Raw genomic sequence first — 17,016 nt, 5'->3', positions numbered from 1 at the left:
GATGCAAAGGATCAGCGAGACTACCTGTCACATTACTACATGTCCCCTGCTGGTGCTGTCCCTTGGCAAGAAAGAATGGTAGTAGCTTCATGAGCTGCATCCACAGTTGTTCCATTTTTTAAATAAAAGAAACGAAACTCCCCCCCCAAAAAAAAAGTCATGAAGGAATAGAAAATAAAAGACATTAAAGAAAAAAGCAAGAAAAAAAATTGCGAATGGTGAGAAGTGTCCGGGAAGCCCTATATATACCCCCGCACCGACGTGAGCGCCACTGTCGCGCAGTAGTCGTGAACTGCTTGTGAACTCGTCGTGAACTGCTCGTGCCATGCCCAAACTGTTCGTAAAGTGCGTAAACTAGTCGTGAACTGCTCGTGCCATCAATGCGTGACCGTGTCAGTGGGAAGGCACGGCCACGCTGCAACGTGCACCAATTCGTGAACATGTCGTGAACTACTCGTGAACTCGACGTGAGCTGTTCGTGAACTATTCGTGGCAGTTCGTGACAGTCATGGCATGGCGTGCACTTCCACGCACTGGCACGCATCCTCCCGCATCGTCCCGACGAGTTCACGACGGGATCACGAACAGTTTGCGCATAGTTCACGACCCGGTCGCGAAATTTTGTCGTGACCAAAATTTTGAACATTTAAAAATTTTCGTCCCGACATGGCACGCAGTCACGACGGGTTTACGCACACTTCACGCCAGTTTACGACTAGTTTGCGCACTGGCATGACTCGAGTTGTGCCAATGCGTGCCACGGAATCGTGCAAGTGTCAGCATACCCTTACAAAAAAAGACCTGGAATACTGATTCATCTGACCACAATACAGGTTTCCACTGTGTGATGGTCCATCCCAGATGCCTCCGAGCCCAGAGAAGTTGACAGTGCTTCTGTACAGAGTTAACATAAGGCTTCCTTTTTGCACAGTAAAGTTATAACTGGTATTTATGGATGCAACTCCATATTGTAGAGCTTGACAAAGGTTTGCCAAAGTAATCCCGAGCCCATGTGGTTATATCAGCTGTAGATGAATGACGGTTCTTGATGCAGTGCTGTCTGAGGGATCGGAGATCGCACGGTGTTCAGCTTAGGCTTGAGCCCTTTGCCCTTTCTCATCTCATCTCATCTCATCTCATTATCTCTAGCCACTTTATCCTTCTACAGGGTCGCAGGCAAGCTGGAGCCTATCCCAGCTGACTACGGGCGAAAGGCGGGGTACACCCTGGACAAGTCGCCAGGTCATCACAGGGCCGACACATAGACACACACAACCATTCACACTCACACCTACGGTCAATTTAGAGTCACCAGTTAACCTAACCTGCATGTCTTTGGACTGTGGGGGAAACCGGAGCACCCGGAGGAAACCCACGCGGACACGGGGAGAACATGCAAACTCCACACAGAAAGGCCCTCGCCGGCCCCGGGGCTCGAACCCAGGACCTTCTTGCTGTGAGGCGACAGCGCTAACCACTACACCACTGTGCCGCCCCCTTTGCCCTTTATACACCAAAATTCCTCCAGATTCCTTGAATCGTTTAATGACATTATGCAACGTAGAGAGTGAAATATCCAAACCCCTTCATATCTTTCTCTGAGGAACATTGTTTTTAAACATTTCAATCATTTTCTTAAGCGTTTGTTGACAAACTGGAGATCCTCGGCCCATCTTTGCTCTCAAAGACTTTCCTGGATACTGATTTTGTACCAAATCATGATTACAATCACCTGTTGACATCACCTATTTCAAATCACATTATCATTTAATCATTTTACCTCATTACTACCCCTAAGTTGCCCCTATCCCAGCTTTTTTTTGGAATGTGTTGCAGGCCTGAAACACGGGATGGATGTATATCAAAAATAAAATGAAGTCAACCAGAAAAACCATGAAATATCTTGGGTTAATTCTGTTTGCAATGGAATACAAATCAAAGTAAATTTAGAAATCACTGCTTTCTTTTTTATTTGCATTTTTGCATACTGTTCCAACTTTTTTTCTGAATTGGGGGTGTACTTCAAAAAGAAAGCAAGCAAGAAAAAAGAAAGACCCTTTTGGTTTGCGACATGCTCACTTTGGCTTTAAATCTGAATACACATGCAAATGGCTGCATTTATCTCTATCTCGGACACTACATACTGGGTCTGACAGACAGATATGCAGGTGTTTGTATTGACTTTGCATTAAGCCGTACTGGTGACTCACCACACACACACACACACTTCTCCAATATTCTCCAGTTAGTCATGCAACACTGTGATGAGAGCTGGTCAAACATCAAACCTACTATTGCTATTCCGTTCCTTATGGATCATTTATGGATGCAGGCGCAGGGGAGAGCAGATGTGTTGCAAACAGGCGTCCAGATCCAAATCTCCAAGCATTAAATGTGTGTTAGGTGTGGGATAGGTGTGGGTTGATTGATCAGCAAACAGGATATCAAAGGGCTGGCGAGCAGTCAAGTAAGTAATTAAAAAGTGAGAGTCAAAGCACTAAGAGTCAGGCAGAGTCAAGATAAGGCTTGGTATGATCAGGTTAGAAACACAGAACAATACTTCGCACGGAGGTGAGTGTTTGCTGGGTTTAATTAGTGTCTTAATTAGTATCTAATATGGAACAGATGTGCCTCTAGAATTTCAGACAGGCGGGGGACTGTGGCGTTTGGGAATTGTAGTCCAGAGCGGCCATATTCGAATGCCGCTCCGAACCTAGATTTTCTGCGCTGTTACCGACAATGCTATCAAACCAAATGAATGAAACACACTAGTAGGGAATAGAATACATGTTTTTATTCCATCAAAAAAGTGTACTGTATGTGTAATAATTATTCATATTCTGCCAAATGAATATGCGTGACATTATAGTATGCCTTTGATATTCCCTGAAAACATGCATTTGAATTTTAGTTCCTTAAAATATCCCGTACTCCAGCGCACTTGAATATTAAGGAGCCTATAATTTTATACTTCTACAGACAGAATGGGGATACAAAGAAAAATCACAGCAGGCAATAAAAATAAGGTTTCAGATTGTTTTTTTTTTTCCTTTACCCACTATCGTTATTTTTATTGCAGATATTTACCTCAAGATACAAGATGCCTTTATCGTCACTGTACAATACAGCGAGATGTCGTTTGGAACAAGCCAGGAGATGCTCCGTTACATTTACTAAAGTATTTATAAAAGTACTTCAATAAAAAAAAAGTAATACAGACACAAATACACGCAGTAAAATTGAGGTAGAACAGAACTGTTGAACTAAAACAGAATTATTGAGGTAATACGTACAAATGAAGGAGTAAGATTATGTTTTATTTTTGATTATTAACGCTATGAAAACTCAACAGGTCGTGCCATGTTTAAACCAGTAAAACACCTTGGATCTTTTAATCTTAAGCTTAAAAATCTTCGGAGCCACATTTCAATAGACTTACAATGGATGACTAAATGTACGTTTGATCTTAAACATTTGAATGTGGATTCTTGTCTTTGAATATGTAAATACTGTATTATGTAATATAATACTGGAAAATATTTGAATAGTATTCAAACTGGAAAATTCATTTTGACAGTGTGACAAGTTGAACTGCAGAGATCTGTGTGTGTGTGTGTGTGTGTGTGTGTGTGTGTGTGTGTGTGTGTAAAAAAAAACTAAAGAGACCGTGTGTGTGTGTGTGTGTGTGTGTGTGTGTGGGCAGTAGTGTGTGGGCATGTGCAGTAATACTTTAATCCTCCTCTCTGTTCTCCAGGCTGCGCGTTTCTCACCTACTGCGCTCGTGAGTCAGCCATCAAAGCCCAGAATGCACTGCACGAACAGAAAACTCTGCCAGGGGTACGTATCTCTCCCTTCCTCAATCTCTCTTTCTCTTGCTTTCTCCTCTGACTCACTCAGACAGTCTTGTTCCAGGCCTCAATTAATCCTGATTTGTAATCTTCTTTATATTAACTCTCCACGCCAGGATCCATAGATAATGTACACATCCGGGTATGACGCTCTGCGTTTATATTACATCCAGAAAACAACACTCACTATAACGTCATACTGATAGCGGCTGTGCTTCGCTGCAAAACGCCTCAGCGTTCAGTTATTTATGTCCGCCTTCAGGTGAGCTGGGATATTCCAGTGTAGCCTGACATTGTGTTATTGAGGGAAATTTCAACCGTCCAGCCAAAAATAAAACATACACAGCGTTCCCTTTACCCCAAATGTCATTAATCTGCCAAGACATGTTTAGTCTCTGACGCAGAGGTGGCTAGTAACACTTTATGTACTCCGTTACATGCACTTAAGTAACTATTTCTGATAAATCACACTTATAGGAGTAGTTTTAATCAGGGCTTTGAACCAGAATTTTTTTTCCTATTGGTTCGTTCCGAACAGAAACAGAATTTTAACGTTTCCGGTTTTGGGTTCCACCATTAAATAGACGTTCCCGAACCGGTTAGAACAAAAAAAATTCATTTCCGGAACGGTTAATTACGTTCCCTGTCAGCTGTTTAACAAATGGCTATAAAATTATGTCTCTGTCTCATCCAGCTTAAGCCAAATGTAGGCTAATTCTATTACAACCTTCATTAAATAAGACAAGAAATAATTCAAAACAATTATTTCAAATGTTGGTGATTTGGATTCTCAGTATGTCTTCCCATCTACACAAACAGAAAAAGTGCCAAAAATGAAAGCTAATTCGTTTAGTGTGTTACCAAAGGCTAGTCAGGCCCTATGCACTGATAGGCTAACAGAGGTTAACGTCATTTAATGTTCGCGAGCCTCTCATTAACGTGGACAAATATATTGATATCGTGTTTGAAATTGACGTTTTTGAATAACGATAGACTGCAATATTTACCTCTTATTTAAGATGTGGAGGCGTGATAGTAGTCCACCCTCCCGCTCTCTCCATTCAGTCAGCGAACGTCACACAGGAAGTGAACCCCAGCGGGTCATAGAAACTTGCGCAGGAGAAGAATGACTTTATTTGTAGGCTACGGAAACTTTGAGGAACGAAATAAAAACCGGTATTAACCGGTTACCATTATTTTTAATAAACGTTTCTGTTCCGGAACATAAAAAATAATAAAGTTTCTGGTTTCGTTTCTGTTCCATGTGAAATAGAAAAAGTTCCCGGTTTTCGTTTTCGTTCCTTGAACAGGTTCAAAGCCCTGGTTTTAATGCATAATAGTTTTCACTCTTACTCGAGTACATTTAAGGCCCGGTCCCACAATACGGATAACTTTAACTATGACTACAACGATACATATAAATAAACCAGTCCCCTGAAGTTTATGTGGTTGGCGCTCACACCAGACCGATAACGATCCCTACAGCCCAGACGTGGGTTTATCCGTATCAGTGGGATTTGCTTCTGGAGCGATTTTTCCAGGCCTGGACCTGATCTGATAAACATCTGACCAATCAGGTAATTGTTATTATTTACATGTGACGTTGTCTGAGCACATGCTATTTTTCCCCGGGCATGATGTATATCCTTGTTGCATCATGAAGTCACGGAATACGGATCCATGGAAAATAAAAAAATATAATACAAAGTAGAGGTCTGCGCGGGACAGAATTTTCAGTCCCGCTCCTGCATTGTGCAGTCCCGGTCCTGCCTGCTCCCGCAAAGAATTATGATTTTCAGTCCCGCTCCCGCCCGCGCCTGCCATATTTTTTCCCGCTCCCGCCCGCAAATCCCACATGATGCAGACGTTCGCGTTATTTCTCACGAAAGTTCTTGTCATTGGCTTGGGGAATTAAACATGCTGAGCTTAGCTGAGCTCTCCACTGACCGATCCTTCACCTAGCGCACGTAGCAAGGGTGCGCGTTGCCAGGTGGCATGCACAGCTGAGGCTTTACAGAGATACCCATTCGGAAACGTACGCGAGATTAGACCACATCCGCAAATTTAGGCAGCTTAAAATGTTTTTATTAATGCCAAATAAAATATCCAGCACAAATTATATATGATAGACAAAAATTAATAATTTATAAATTTTATTTTAAACACGTTTTTAGTTAGCGGGACTGCAGCTTATCACCGCTCCCGCCCGCTCCCGCATTGTGCACTCCCCCTCCCGCCCACAATGCGCTTTCAAAATTTGTCCCATGCCGCACTGCTTTGCGTCGGGTCCCGCGGGACTCCCGCGGGAGTGCAGGGCTCTAATACAAAGCACGAATCATTTATTCACAGATATGTGATATTTTTCGTGAAATATGAATAGTAAATTAATAAAGTAAACATATAAATGCAGGTAAGATATTTTAATTATGAACTTCGGCAGTCCAAACATTTGATTGTTTTAGACTTGGTCATTTTTTATCCATGATGCATCATCCATATGAAATCGGTAAGCAATCTGTAATATACTGAAACGTCCGTGACCAATCCGTAAATTATTAGCATCCGTGATGCATCCATATTAAAATCCGTAACCACCCTGTATTTTGTATCTTTTTTTATTATATTTCCGTAGTCTGTTACTGTTCTGTATTTTAGCAACCACCGGAGTGTGTACATGGGCTGTTTTGGAGTCCAAGCTGTACAGTATGACCCGGAATAATGTGCTACTACTTGGAAAAAACTTCCATGACTATTCCTAAGTTGCATGCATTTATTTTCCTGAGTGTCAGGACCAAGCAATATTATAGTCGTGATTATAGTCGTGTTGTTTCTGCTCCAGACTGGAACTAAATTCAGGCAGAGGTTTAGTCATAGCTGTAGTTATAGGTATAGTATAGTTATAGTTATCCTTGTTGTAGGACCGGGCCCTTACAATAAAAAAAAAGAAAAAAAAATACTCATACTCCATTACATTAGATTACACACTTTTCGCTACTTTTATTACATTTATTCAATTATTTTTTGTTCACACACGCACACACAGACGCACAGCTTTTACGACATCGACTCCTTTGATACACGGAGTGCGAACACACAAATGGACAAACATAAATGAAGGTCTGTTGAAATAAAGAGGTTTAATTAAACAGCGTTGTGACTTTGGTATTGGTTTCAGAAGATTTATGTTAAAGCGATATTTGGTAGGAATTTTACTTTAAAATTTCAGCGTCAAAATCATTTCATGGTCCACTGACTTGTAATACGGAGAATGGCTTGTCTTCCATCGTGAGTCAGCATCAGTCTTTGTCAATCTTGTGTCAAATACCGTAAACCTTGCAACTTTGCAAACCTATCCCAGCTAGCTTGGAGTAAATTACACTGCACAATATATATTATGTGCAATATGTGCCTACAGGGGCGCCGCCAAAAATTTTGGGCCCCATGAAAGATTAGAATTTTGGGCCCCCCAACTTTGCCCACCCTTGTCACAATTGCACTATTGTCATTATTTGACTTTTGATAGCCCATGGACCTTGAGTTTGTGACTTTGTTATTACATTTTATGTATTAACCTACCAGGGACAAGTTTGATGCATTTAAATGAACTCCATACTCAGTAGCCTTACAAATGTTACCCATAAAAGACAGGAAACATCTTATTATAAATTTATTTCAAAGTGACACGGAGTGACATTTCAATTTGATCAATTACGTACGTATTTCTTCATATGTTGTAACCTCTATCCCTCTTTTATGTGTGCTGCGCTTTCTCCAGCTCCTCAATTTGAAACCAATGGTTTAGAACGTGTGAACATTCCACACACGTAACCATGTCAAACACTTGACTGGTGTCCGTTATTAGCAACACTTTAATCTAGCAAACTGTATATGGCGCTCGCTCATTAAAAACTTCAATCCTAAAGCATTTATGGGTTGTATTGCTGCTCACCTCCTTCTCCAAAGGAGGGTTCAGTGGTTTGGTAGGGCGGAGGTCCCCCTGAGGCTGAATCTGTGCATATTTAGGGCACCCCATTAGTTATGAAACTGGTTATTAGCACTAGTTATTAGCACCAGCATAACGTAATAGTTCATCTTGTTTATCACACAAGTCAGTTCAGTTATTAAAATGGAAAAAATGTCACTGTACAAACTGTAAAAGTGTTCTCTTGATAGGCTAATCCAACCACGTTCATACTGTTCATTTACCATTCGCTGATATTTTGAACACACATGTGAGCGATAGCTACCTTTCTTTGGGAAAAACTGAGTGACCAGTTGCCTGCCTCTCCGGTCCCTCTCAGCTTTCAGCTGCCTTTCTTTACATTTTTGACAGCCACTCTTCATATTTAGCGATCATAGACTGTACGCACTCCACTGCTGGCTGGCTGGCTGCTGCACCGCAACACAGCAGCAAGTAGTGTTGCACTGATCAGCACACAGATTTAACGCATCGTGCTTCTACCAGAACTGGACCGTACCATTTTGCAAAAGGGGGAGGGTTAAATGACAATATGTTGAAGAACTCAAGAAATAGACAACCTTGTTCAATTAGCTCATTTTACCAGATGGAATATTGCATTGTTGTTATTTCAAAAGTCTTATTAAAATCATTAAAAGCATACTATCAGCCCCTTAAAGGGCCCCATGGCAGTACTGGGCCCCTAGAATTGTTCTAACCTTTCCCCCCCTGGCGGCGCCCATGTGTGCCTATATCACGTTGATTACACACACACACACACACACACACACAGTACATTCACATGCTTAGCAAACAATGTATATGGCCTGAATATGCCAACACGGAATTTCAGCACAATTAAAACTTTCTGGGTTTTTTTTACGTTAATGTTCATGTCACACTCAATAAAACTATGCAGTTATACAGTATTTGTGTAAAATCCTGTAATATTACTCGACCTTGCCAGTCGACATGGTTCTTTGGTTTCCGCCATTCCGTTCAATATCTTTTAGCTTGTAAACAAATGCATGTTTACAACTGTCCATGAGGGGAATTCAAACCGTGACTCGTATTTAAAAGTGAATCACACTCCGCAACTGTAGGCAGAGCCCAAGAGCAAAATATCAATTTTTGCGTGACGGGGCTTTAAAGCTAGACGGCCTTTCAATGAAATTTAGTTTTAAAAAAACCCCAAAAAAACCAAACCAGGCCATTCTGTGGCTGGGAAGTTATTTAATTTGAGAGGATTCCCTAGCGAATAATGTGCATGAAATCGCTCGCTTTGCGCAGTCAAGCAGACAGAGGAAGTCCGTGTGCGCATGCGCAGGTGTACCTTGACCGTGCACTGACAGTTCCATCATTCTGTCGCTAAACGAACAGCTGATCACACCGAGGTGCTTGCTGACTGCCGATATTTATTAGTTTGGTCCTGCGTTTCCTTTCCTTCATATATAACATAACGTTTTTTCTTCTCACTTTCCGTTACAGTAGTCGGTCTTTCACGTTTCATTCGCACACTCACATCCTCCATTTTTCTCTCCTGTTTCAAATTTGTATCCCACAATGCCTTGTGTGAACGGGGAAAGCCCACCACGTCATGCATGACGTAGTATCTTGAATTGGGTCATGGTGAAGCAGGAAAAAATAGCGGAGAATTTAGGGCCACGTGACCCTAAATTCATTAAAAGAGAACTGAAGTCATTTTTAAACTTGCTTTATTTCTTAATTAACATGTTATTCAATTACGTTTTCGGTTTTAGTAACCTTATATCGTGACTCGTATTGGTAACTAATTGTAATTAAATATTATACTTATCGGCCTGGGCGGCACGGTGGTGTAGTGGTTAGCGCTGTCGCCTCACAGCAAGAAGGTCTGGGTTCGAGCCCCGTGGCCGGCGAGGGCCTTTCTGTGGGGAGTTTGCATGTTCTCCCCGTGTCCGCGTGGGTTTCCTCCGGGTGCTCCGGTTTCCCCCACAGTCCAAAGACATGCAGGTTAGGTTAACTGGTGACTCTAAATTGAGCGTAGGTGTGAATGTGAGTGTGAATGGTTGTCTGTGTCTATGTGTCAGCCCTGTGATGACCTGGTGACTTGTCCAGGGTGTACCCCGCCTTTCGCCCGTAGTCAGCTGGGATAGGCTCCAGCTTGCCTGCGACCCTGTAGAAGGATAAAGCGGCTAGAGATAATGAGATGAGATGAGATGAGATGAGACTTATCGGCCTATTCGGTTTTTAGCCATGTTGAATATAATTCATTTGGTCTGCGGTAGGCGTTGCTTATCCGCGCGATCTTCACGAGACTTGTGCGAGATTTCGAAATGTGAAGAGTCAGCCAGGTGTCAGTGCCGCCATTTTGAAAACTGTTTTCCAAACTAAATATTGCACAAAAACGAGTTTAAATGACGATTACTGACGACTTTTTTCAAACTTTCCTGATCGCTATCAAAACAAACACAACTTCCGGCTTGATTACGTCAGCATTCGAAAGAGGGCGCGCGCGTCTTTTGACAACGTTGGCAGATGTTGGTCACTTTGATTTCCGCTGTACGTTTTACTTCCGTCCTACGATGTCTCGCACAGGTCTTAACGAATCTCGTTTACGGCCATTGCTTTGACATATGGACTGATATATTACAGAGCATATTTCAAACACTCATAACTTGCTATAGCAGTGACGACATAGCTATCAAAAATGCATTCCGATATTTAATAAAATGAGATAAATAGAACTTTGATCATAAAAAAAATTGCCTTCAGTTCTCCTTTAATTGTTCTATTTTTAAAAAAACTAATAAAATTGGAAGTCTGTGATTCGAATTCAGTAGCTTTCGGTCCACTAAACAAAAATAATTGGGTGTCGAGGAAAATTCTTTTATAACCAAACTTGAAAAATCTGAAAGGCAGTCTAACTTTCAGAAAAAAATGAAAAAGATGTGTAACACTTGTGGGTTTCGAGGGGAAAATGAAGAGAAGGGAGACAGGCTTGAGACAACTCTAAAGGTGTGCTTTATTTTCATCCACTTTTGCTTTTAGTTTATTCAGCACACCCACGCACACAAACACCTCAATCCTGCTCAGCTCTCTTTCTCCCATGGCTCTCATCTCTCTCCTTTTTTCCCTGGAAGATGTATGAAACTAACCCGTGGCAAAACTGCCTTAATTTATGTTATATGGGGAAAAAAAATGTTTTTTTAATTAGTAGCGTCAGGGTATATTAGCAATAGTAATTGAGCAGATTTTATATTTTGTTTATTCGCAGATTATGAACAGATTTTACGTTGTTTATTAGACATGCACTTTAAATTTTTATTTTGGGCATAACTGATATTCTGAAACATTTGCCTGTAATGCATTATAGATGTAATATATAGAGGATATTACACGGTGGCGTGAAGATATGAAGTTTATCTTCGAGTGGTGAACATATTTACGAGTGAGCAAAGTGAGCATGTGAAAATATTTGCAACATGAGAAGATAAACTTCATATCTTCGCGACACGGTGTAATATTCTTTATATTATGTGGACACAACCACAGGAAAAAAAATGCAAGTTAATCAAAAGAATTTTAATTTTAAACCAGTTCGCCATTTTGACAACACGCGTCTAAAGTGGGAAAACACTGGGAGTGACGTCATCGGAGTGAAATACCGGGAAATATGTCACTCAGATCCACAATGCGGGTGGCACGGTGGTGTAGTGGTTAGCGCTGTCGCCTCACAGCAAGAAGGTCCGGGTTCGAGCCCCGTGGCCGGCGAGGGCCTTTCTGTGCGGAGTTTGCATGTTCTCCCCGTGTCCGCGTGGGTTTCCTCCGGGTGCTCCGGTTTCCCCCACAGTCCAAAGACATGCAGGTTAGGTTAACTGGTGACTCTAAATTGAGCGTAGGTGTGAATGTGAGTGTGAATGGTTGTCTGTGTCTATGTGTCAGCCCTGTGATGACCTGGCGACTTGTCCAGGGTGTACCCCGCCTTTCGCCCGTAGTCAGCTGGGATAGGCTCCAGCTTGCCTGCGACCCTGTAGAACAGGATAAAGCGGCTACAGATAATGAGATGAGATGAGATCCACAATGCATTTTGTATGAAAAATGCGAGTTTTTCAACATCAGAAGATAAACTTCATATCTTCAAGCCAACATGTGATTTTCTTTTTATTATATCAACACATTCACAAACAAAAAGTACCGAAATTTATCAAAACAATTCATCGATTTCCTCATGAGTGACATTTATAGATTTATGACACGGTTTTGAATACTACTATTCACTACTTGAATAGTCATTATATGCAGAGGCGGACAAAGTACCCAAGTTCATTACTTAAGTCAAAGTCCAGATCCCACTGGTCAAATGTTACTCCGATACAAATGAAAGTTCTCATTCTCATCTCATTATCTCATCTCATCTCATCTCATTATCTGTAGCCGCTTTATCCTGTTCTACAGGGTTGCAGGCAAGCTGGAGCCTATCCCAGCTGACTACGGGCGAAAGGCGGGGTACACCCTGGACAAGTCGCCAGGTCATCACAGGGCTGACACATAGACACAGACAACCATTCACACTCACATTCACACCTACGGTCAATTTAGAGTCACCAGTTAACCTAACCTGCATGTCTTTGGACTGTCGGGGAAACCGGAGCACCCGGAGGAAACCCACGCGGACACGGGGAGAACATGCAAACTCCACACAGAAAGGCCCTCGCCGGCCACGGGGCTCGAACCCGGACCTTCTTGCTGTGAGGTGACAGCGCTAACCACTACACCACCGTGCCGACAAATGAAAGTTGTCCAGTCAAATTTTTACTTAAGTTAAAGTACTGAAGTACTTGCTTTTAAAAATACTTAAGTATTAAAGGTCATAGGCAAGGGTCGGAGGTGGAACGTAGAATATCAACTTTATTTTCTAGAAGAACGACCCAAAAAGTGAATTCAATCTTCCTGGTGTCTAATTTGCACCCTAAAATTGAATAAAACGGTTAAAATATACTGGTTTGCGCAAGTTCCGAAGGTTTGTTTACATCTCACTTATGCACACTTATATTGCCAGGGGACAGTCGTCGTGACATCATTTAAGCCAAACAGACTGGGAGCAGTTCTGTGTTTACTTGTGAACCGAGCACACGTGTACAGACTTTGGTCGTGAGAGGTTGTGTAAAATGTCTGAAAGCGATAGCGATTTTGAAGTAGCAACTCTCCAAATTGAATATCGAGAGGTGAAGCCATATATGTATGGACCTATGGCCATTGCAAAGCAATCGGTGAATGTGGCCCACTGGTTTGACCGTGCGGCCTCGGAATCGGACAGCGACTCGGCCGACTCTGATCACGGTGACCCTGGACCTCAACAAGACTCGCGCCCAAACGATTTATCCTGGTAGTTATGATAAATTCCTACTTTCATCATAATACTAAATAAGAGCCCTTTTGAAGAATAATTAAACCGCCCTCCCTAGTGGATATAGGTAACGATTACTTGACAGTGTGCCGGTAGGCCACATTAGCCTGCCATCCGCGGCATTATACTATTTATAGCCTACTCTAAGCGAGGAAATATCCCTTTTGTCTCATTTCCACAGTGATTGTACAGGATCCCTCAGGATTCTTGACTTGTCAATTGCAAGCAAAAGTAAAAATGTTTACCTCCAATCTTCTCCTTTTTGCTTGAGCGCTGCTGGACCGTTTCTTCTTTGACTGCTTGATTTTGTGTTCGAATTTTGTCGGAACAGCGTCAGGTTTGAGCCTTCTCTGTCCGACACTGACACCTAAACTCTCCAACAGACGGGGATTCTTCAAAAAGTGATCGGAGCACAGAGTGGCGTATTTACCCAGCTGCCAACCCTCTCGCTTCACGTGCGCAATCCACTCTCTCCGCCTCTTCCCCTCTCTCGGAAAAAGCCAACCCTCTCGCTTCACGTGCACAATCCACTCTAAGAGAAAGCTTGCAACAAAGTTGTCTGTGCTTTTAGAGCTAGCGATAACATTGCAAACATAGCTATGCAGTCTGGTTAGTCAAATGACTTTCTATGGATTTGCCCACCAAGTTGCCATCGCCTTGTCCACGGCTAATGTTTACACATAGCAAGTTAACTTGGACACTGTTAGTTAGCATAATGGAGTTACTCTAACATGAATAATCTTGCCAAATAAACAGAATGTAGAAATCTTTCTTTTCTAGTAGCGTTAGCTACCCAATATGATTTTGAGTTTGAAAAGCGTTTGCTAGCATGTCAGGTGGCGCGTCACTGACTAGCTAGCTTAACGTTAAACCACCATGATGGCACAGCATGCGTTCATTTTCTGAATTCGCATTTCTGTCTTTGGTAACAGCATTAGGTTTTGTAAGCGTTGTGGCAATAATACAACGATGCATTGACAGAAAATGTACTTTTAATGCTTAAGTATTTTTAAAAGCAAGTACTTTAACTTAAATAAAAATTTGGACAATTTTCACTTGTATCGGAGTAACATTTAACCAGTGGGATCTGTACTTTGACTTAAGTAATGAACTTGGGTACTTTGTCAACCTCTGTTATTTTCACAAAAACAGGCAATATTTGTGATTTCTACAGTGAAAAGTGGTACATGCAGACATCAAATGAACCATGAACCCATGTTTTAGTTTTCTAAAATGATTAAAGATTTATTTCATTTTAAATGTTTGCTTTCTTTGCCTAAAACAAACCACATCACGGCCTACAAAAACTTGCCGTCCAACCTGCAGAAGCATATTGAGGTATATAAACGTTTTATTCCAAGAGAAAGCTTGTAACGAAGTTGTCTGTGCTTTTAGAGCTAGCGATAACGTTGCAATAGCTATGCAGTCTGGTTAATCAAATGACTTTCTATGGATTTGCCCACCAAGTTGCCATCGCCTTGTCCACGGCTAACATTTACACATAGCTAGTTAACTTGGACACTGTTAGTTAGCATGTAAAAACGGAGTTACGCTAACATGAATAACGTTAACTTATCTGAAGTCCTTTCAGAAATATGTTTTAGCATAATCTTGCCAAATAAACAAAATGTAGAAAGCTTACTTTTCTCATAACATTAGCTACCCAATATGATTTAGAGTTTGAAAAGAGTTTGCTAGCATGTCAGGTGGAGCTTCAGCTCTACAAGTTCTACAAGCTAGTCAATAAATCCATTCGGTTGCTTCAGAGGCGTTAGGTTTTGTAAGCGTTGTGACAATAATACAACGATGCACTGACAGAAAATGTAAAGGTCATAGGCAAAGGTTTTAAATTTATCCACATTTGAAACTTTATATGTTAAAAAAAAACATTTGTAATTTTCTTCTGGTCCCAAGAAGTATTGTTAAGTAATAATTAAAATAAGTTAGAATAAGTTAGTACGGATCGCGGCAAATTTCTGCTTGGCGATTTTCGTGACCACTCGGCGCGTGACGTCATTCAAGACAAACAAACCGCTTGAGTTGAGTCCACTTCCGTTTATTTGCATTGCCGTTCGGCTTGAGTGCAGACGTGCGTTCGGGAATTTCCAAAGAAAAAACATGCCTTATTGTTGTGCAGTGAACTGTAACAACGGGACCGGTTCAGGAAGAAGTTTTTACCTTTTTCCGAGAGAGGAGAAGAGGCAGAGAGAGTTAACAGAAATGCAAATTCAGAAAATGAAGGCATGCTGTGCCATCATGGTGGTTTAATGTTAAGCTAGCTAGTCAGTGACGCTCCACCTGACATGCTAGCAAACGCTTTTCAAACTCAAAATCATATTGGGTAGCTAACGCTACTAGAAAAGAAAGATTTCTACATTCTGTTTATTTGGCAAGTTCATTACTTAAGTCAAAGTACAGATCCCACTGGTTAAATGTTACTCCGATACAAGTGAAAGTTGTCCAAATTTTTATTTAAGTTAAAGTACTTGCTTTTAAAAATACTTAAGCATTAAAAGTACATTTTCTGTCAATGCATCGTTGTATTATTGCCACAACGCTTACAAAACCTAATGCCGTTACCAAAGACAGAAATGCGAATTCAGAAAATGAAGGCATGCTGTGCCATCATGGTGGTTTAATGTTAAGCTAGCTAGTCAGTGACGCTCCACCTGACATGCTAGCAAACGCTTTTCAAACTCAAAATCATATTGGGTAGCTAACACTACTAGAAAAGAAAGATTTCTACATTCTGTTTATTTGGCAAGATTATTCATGTTAGAGTAACTCCATTATGCTAACTAACAGTGTCCAAGTTAACTTGCTATGTGTAAACATTAGCCGTGGACAAGGCGATGGCAACTTGGTGGGCAAATCCATAGAAAGTCATTTGACTAACCAGACTGCATAGCTATGTTTGCAATGTTATCGCTAGCTCTAAAAGCACAGACAACTTTGTTGCAAGTTTTCTCTTAGAAAAAAACATTTATATACCTTAAGATGCTTCCGCAGGTTGGACGGCGAGTTTTTGTAGGCCGTGATGTGGTTCGTTTTCCGCAAACAAAGCAAACATTTAAAATGAAAAAAAAAATCTTTCATTCTTTCAGAAAACTGAAACATAGGTTCGAGGCCATGGGTGTGTGTGCATTCCGCAGAAGAACCGCCTCCTTCCATTCTGCCGTCAACTGATCGTGTTAAATAACGCTGCTGAGAAATCACTAAACTTGATTTTATACAGTCTATGGATGTGACGTGACCCTAGTGATTACTGATAGGCAGTCTCGGTGTCACCTATGAAAAAAGCCAATCACGTTTTAGAAAAGAAAAGAAAAAACATCCACTTTCAAAGCTGCTTCATAGTAACAAGTAATGAGTAAAGGAAGCCATAGGCCTAATGGTTAGAGAAGCAGCTTTGGGACTAAAAGGTTGCTGGTTCGATTCCCTGGACCAACAGGACTGGCTGAAGTGCCCTTGAGGAAGGCACTTAACTCCCAACTGCTCTGGCAAGAGTGGTGGTGTACCTTGTGTCTGATTAGCCAAAGAAAAGCTGATGATATGATCATCAGTACGGGTGGTGTCTGACCGAAACAGAAAAAAAACCAAAACAAGTAACGAGGACCTTGATAGAAGTGTAGTGGCGTGAAAAATACAATGTTTGTCTTTCAAATGTCGTGAAGTTAAAGTCATAAGTTTCCAACAGAAATACTACTCAAGTAAATGTACTTTGTTACTGTCCACCTCTGATTATATGAGATCCTTTTTTGACTCATACTCAAGTCATTATAAAATAACAATACTTTTACTTAAATACAGATTTGCTAACT

General features: G+C 41.3%; 1 protein-coding gene across 4 annotated transcripts in view; it reads left to right on the top strand.

Annotated features, from left to right (window-relative positions):
• LOC132871743 (CUGBP Elav-like family member 5) overlaps positions 1-17,016 on the top strand; it is a 472,273-nt gene that overhangs the window by 30,942 nt on the left and 424,315 nt on the right. For all 4 annotated transcript variants that reach the window (XM_060906214.1, XM_060906212.1, XM_060906211.1 and 1 more), the window contains exon 2: positions 3,755-3,837. In XM_060906214.1, coding sequence (XP_060762197.1) covers positions 3,755-3,837 — 83 coding nt within the window. The remainder of the gene's footprint in view (positions 1-3,754; positions 3,838-17,016) is intronic.

The sequence above is a fragment of the Neoarius graeffei genome, chromosome 23 (genome assembly GCF_027579695.1).
Source record: "Neoarius graeffei isolate fNeoGra1 chromosome 23, fNeoGra1.pri, whole genome shotgun sequence".
In the NCBI taxonomy this organism is placed as follows: domain Eukaryota; kingdom Metazoa; phylum Chordata; class Actinopteri; order Siluriformes; family Ariidae; genus Neoarius; species Neoarius graeffei.
The sequence above is the reverse complement of the archived record's forward strand: the minus strand, read 5'-3'. Positions and strand labels throughout refer to the sequence as shown.